Source organism: Dioscorea cayenensis, chromosome 8 (assembly GCF_009730915.1).
Source record: "Dioscorea cayenensis subsp. rotundata cultivar TDr96_F1 chromosome 8, TDr96_F1_v2_PseudoChromosome.rev07_lg8_w22 25.fasta, whole genome shotgun sequence".
NCBI classification, from domain to species: domain Eukaryota; kingdom Viridiplantae; phylum Streptophyta; class Magnoliopsida; order Dioscoreales; family Dioscoreaceae; genus Dioscorea; species Dioscorea cayenensis.
In genome coordinates, this window is record NC_052478.1 from 10,831,288 (window position 1) to 10,835,635 (window position 4,348).

A 4,348-nucleotide genomic window follows, 5' to 3' on the forward strand; every position below is an offset into this window, starting at 1 on the left:
TACCCGAATTAGTCCCTCTACTTTTCTCTCTCTTCCCTTTTGATCCCTCTACTCAGAAATGCGCCCCTATAATTCCTCTACTCTTGAAAATAACCCAATTTAGTGCCTCTACCTTTAATCTCTTCCTATCTAGTCCCTCTACTCTTGAAAAATACAGGCAATAATTGGCCTATTTTAGAGTAGAAGGGACTACGTAGAATCATTTTCAAGAGTAGATGGACTACTTGGGAGCATTTCTGAGTATAGGGACCAAAAGGAAAGAAAGAGAAAAGTAGAGGGACCAATTTGGGTATTATACCGATTTTCATAGCAAAAAAGATCTTTGTATATCATTTTCATGACACAGGAACAATGAGAGCTCACAAACAAAGTTTCAAAATAAAAGTTCTTTTTAAACATGAGACCAATTTTTTTTTTAATGAGATGTTATTGTCATAGAACAAAAGTTTATGCATGTCATTGTAATGATAAAGTGTTTTGCATGATGTGTTACGATCACAACCAAAGAAGTCATTATCCACCACTTTCATGACACATGAACAATGAGAGTTCAGAAACAAAACTTTTAATCTCAAAAATCATGAAATTAGACATATGACCAGTTATACAACGCTAAATGTCCTTTCCAAATGAATGTCGGGAAACAAAGCTTTTTAGAGGATAGAATTAAAAGTAAGTATATATGATTATACGTCTTATTAAAAATATTTGAGAGAAAACAAATTCTACTAATTCATTTAATTTAGTTCTAAGCAAGAGTAAAACCAGTGAAGGGTATTTTAGGAATTTTCTGTGTAGATAACTGCGGAGAGGGGCCGGGATATCCACACCACACAAACATAGTACTCTTATTTTAGCTCTTTATCTGACGGAAATGCCCTCATCCTCTTTGTAGATCGCGCTCCTCAAAGGTTAGGGTTTTGAAGCCATGGCTGCAGCTTTTGGAGCTCTTGGATTAGTATGGCCTTCTACTCCGCCTTTGGACTCGTTGTTTCGGTGTCCTAGGCGTCGCCGGAGAGCCATCTTGCCCGGGTACGGTGGATGGAGGGCGATGGTGCAGCAGCAGTCGACGCAGGGAGCGTCGGTGTCGTACGCCAGGGAAATGGAGCGGCTTTCTGCCAAGGAATCACTTCTTCTCGCTGTGAGCTTCTCTTTCTTTTTCCCTCCCTTGAATTTCAAAGATTCACCTGATAAAGTTTTGATTTTTGGCTAATTTAGTGGCTCATTCTTAGTTTTTGAATGCCTATTGTTCTGTTTTAAAGGCGTTGTAGTTACAGTTAGGTTTTCGAGCAAGGATGCTGCCTATAATTGTGGAAAGGGGGTGAATTTTAGTAGAATGTGTGATGCGGGTGTTGTTAGCATGCGGATGATTATTGCTCTCTCTCTATTCCTCTACTTGTGATTAAGTGAATTCATCATGCCTTGAATTGATCTGGAGTTTTAATTGTAAGCAGGACTAATGAATATCATTTCAGTTTAAGGATGCCGGGGGGTTTGAATCTTTTGCTGGTGGGAAGACGACGGAAATGCAGAGGATTGATGTTAATGAGAGAATTGTTGGTCTTGAGCGACTAAATCCTACTCTTCGTCCCACGACGTATGTTTGGCAAAGATAATTGATTATATTATCCATTAGGTGTTGTTTTATCTAAAGTCTTCATTGATAATTTTGATGTAAGTTCTCTTCTTAATGTTATGGCAGTTGTGGAGTGGGTTGTTATTTATTCGGGTGAGATGTATGCTCAATTATGCAGATCACCATTTCTAGAAGGTAGATGGAATTTTGAGTGGTTTGGTGCTGGTAGCCCAGGGTTATTTGCTGCAAGATTTCTGTTTGAGTAGGTACCTTCATTTGAATTTTCAACTTTAACTGATTTGGTTTTAGGTCATTCTTTATTGATACCTTTGAAGTTTGTGCTTCCTTGAGTTGCTTGTTTCTTGTTATACAGCTCTGTTCTGTTTCTGCAGGAGGTCTCCTGCAACTCTTGCAAACTTGTTGGCATTGGACATGTTGATCAAGGATGGAAATGCAAATGTCACGGCAAATTTAAAATTTTTTAACTCAGTAAGTATTGATAGCAAAGCAGTTGGACAATGTGTTTATATTTTCTTTGTATTTTCTATAATTTATGGTCTTCATTTCATTTTTTGTGGATTAAGATCCTAATGTTGGAAAATGGGTTGATATTCATTAGAAATTCATAATTGAGTTAACCCTTTTGGAAGAAATCTTCTAATAAATCCTTTCTTCAATTCTACTTCACATGAGATTTGGTCCTGAAATATTTTTCCTTCCATTTATTGGCATAGACTCAGCATTTCAACTGATGTAGTTGTACATGATGGACACCTACGCAATTTTGATAGGCTATTTTATTCATACTATTTGAGATGTTGAAAGACATTGAAATCAAAATATGTGGACCTGTTTTCCAAAGAGGTGTTTGGCTATTCCTCGCAATAGCAATGGGCATCATGATTTTGCATAATGTTCATTGATTATTAGAATTATGCCTATGTTGGAGTGGACTAGTGCAATTGGTGTGAAGAATCATGATCGTATATACTATATGAATTGTTAACTTGTTTTGTTTGTCCATTGATAGTAAGACAATTGACCTTATGATGGATAAATTATATCTTCCTCAACATTCATGGAAAACGAACATGTGCTAAACTATCAATTGTTTTTGTCACATCTTTGATTCTGATGCTTGAAACTCACTTCAGATTGATAGCAAGTTTCTTTTAAGGGCCAAATTGTCAGTAGAAGGGCCTACTCGATTGAAAGAAGAGTATGTTGAAGGTCTTCTTGAAACACCAACAGTTAGTGAACAGGCAATACCTGAACAGCTAAAAGCTGCATTTGGACAAGCAACTGGTGCCTTGCAGCAACTACCAGCTTCTGTAAGGGATGCCTTTGCCAATGGAGTGACTGTTCCACTTAGTAAGGAAACAAATTAACATTTTTCTTGTAAAAGAAAAATATTCATATTTATCTCATCACACTTCCAATTAAATAAGCTAGCTAATTGTAGCCCAAGTTGCCTTGTATAGTTAATCACTCTGAAAACTTAGTATTCTTATTTTTACAAGCTTATATATATGATGATTGATATAGACTATCTAGATAAGGAACCTGCAGATATCTCTGGTATGCACATTCATATTATCTTGATATTATATTATGGACATTCTATCTCCATTATGCACACGGTATATCATATAATCCATTTTCATGCCTAAGAAAAGTGATGGAATAAAACCTAATGCTAGAATTTAAAATATCTCTTTTCATGTGAATTTAGGCTATACACTTTGTGTCGGACAAAACATGGTATGACAGACCTCTACCACCACCTTGCCTTGTTCGATCTTTTTCATTTTTGTTCTATCTTATATATTTTAAGCCTTGTCAGTAAGCTCTAGTGTGTATATTGTCTTTGCTATTTTTCTATGTATAGTTGTATGGTCGTATACTCTGATAAAAATTAAAATCTTGTGCAGAATCATGAGCTGATAAATCCCGTATCTAACAAATAAGAACTGACTTCTTATGTGTACTTTTCAGGTGGAACATTTCAGAGATTGTTCATCATCTCCTACTTAGATGAAGAAATACTGGTAAGCTTTGGGTGAAATTCACTTAAAAAAAGAGAACACATAACTTTATCAATTACTATTCAAACGTCGCCTAATGACCTTCCTTTGCAGATTACAAGAGATTCAATGGGAGCGGCTGATGTCTTGACAAGGCAAGATCCGGCTCCAGGACAGATTGCTGCTGACTCGGTTATTACTGAATACGAAAGCTAAACACTTGTGCCAAATCCATATATATGTGTATATATATATATATATATTTAAATAAATACACACGTGTGCAGCATCCCTTTGCTATTTATTTCAAGAACAAATGCTCAATGAAATTATATCAAGACGTGATGAGCTTCACAATTTCTCAACAGTCTATCAAAATTGTAACGAGTGATTTTCAATATGGTCTCTTTATTTTTCTAATTTTAATATTTTAGTCTCTTTATTATAATTTTGTGTTTTTTTTAGTTTTTTAACTATTTTAATTGAAAAATTTTACAGGAGAATGAGAATGAAAACAAAAAAAATAAAAATAAAAACTGTGTTTGATTGGAGAAAAATTTATTGGGATCTAATAAAATAAAAAAGAAAATAGGAGAAGTATATCATTATACTCTTAATGTAAAAAAAAAAATTTGATATTTAGATATGAAATTATTTTAAATGCATTTATTTTTAATATATTTCATGTATAATTATTTATTTAAAATTGGTGTCCTCATTAGAATAGTCTTTTACTTCCTGACATGCA

General features: G+C 34.6%; 1 protein-coding gene across 2 annotated transcripts; it reads left to right on the forward strand.

Annotated features, from left to right (window-relative positions):
* Positions 1-848: 848 nt before the first annotated feature.
* On the forward strand, positions 849-3,965 carry LOC120267912 (probable plastid-lipid-associated protein 13, chloroplastic). Of its 2 annotated transcripts, none has more exons than XM_039275587.1 (7): positions 849-1,141; positions 1,476-1,597; positions 1,680-1,838; positions 1,969-2,065; positions 2,731-2,947; positions 3,572-3,624; positions 3,715-3,965. In XM_039275587.1, exons 1-7 carry the CDS (start codon positions 929-931, stop codon positions 3,814-3,816), a joined length of 963 nt encoding a protein of 320 aa, XP_039131521.1. In that variant the 5' UTR covers positions 849-928; the 3' UTR covers positions 3,817-3,965. The 2 variants fall into 2 exon arrangements, with proteins under 2 accessions (XP_039131521.1, XP_039131522.1); XM_039275588.1 differs by having other exon boundaries at positions 853-1,141; positions 1,755-1,838.
* The last annotated feature ends 383 nt before the right edge of the window (positions 3,966-4,348 follow it).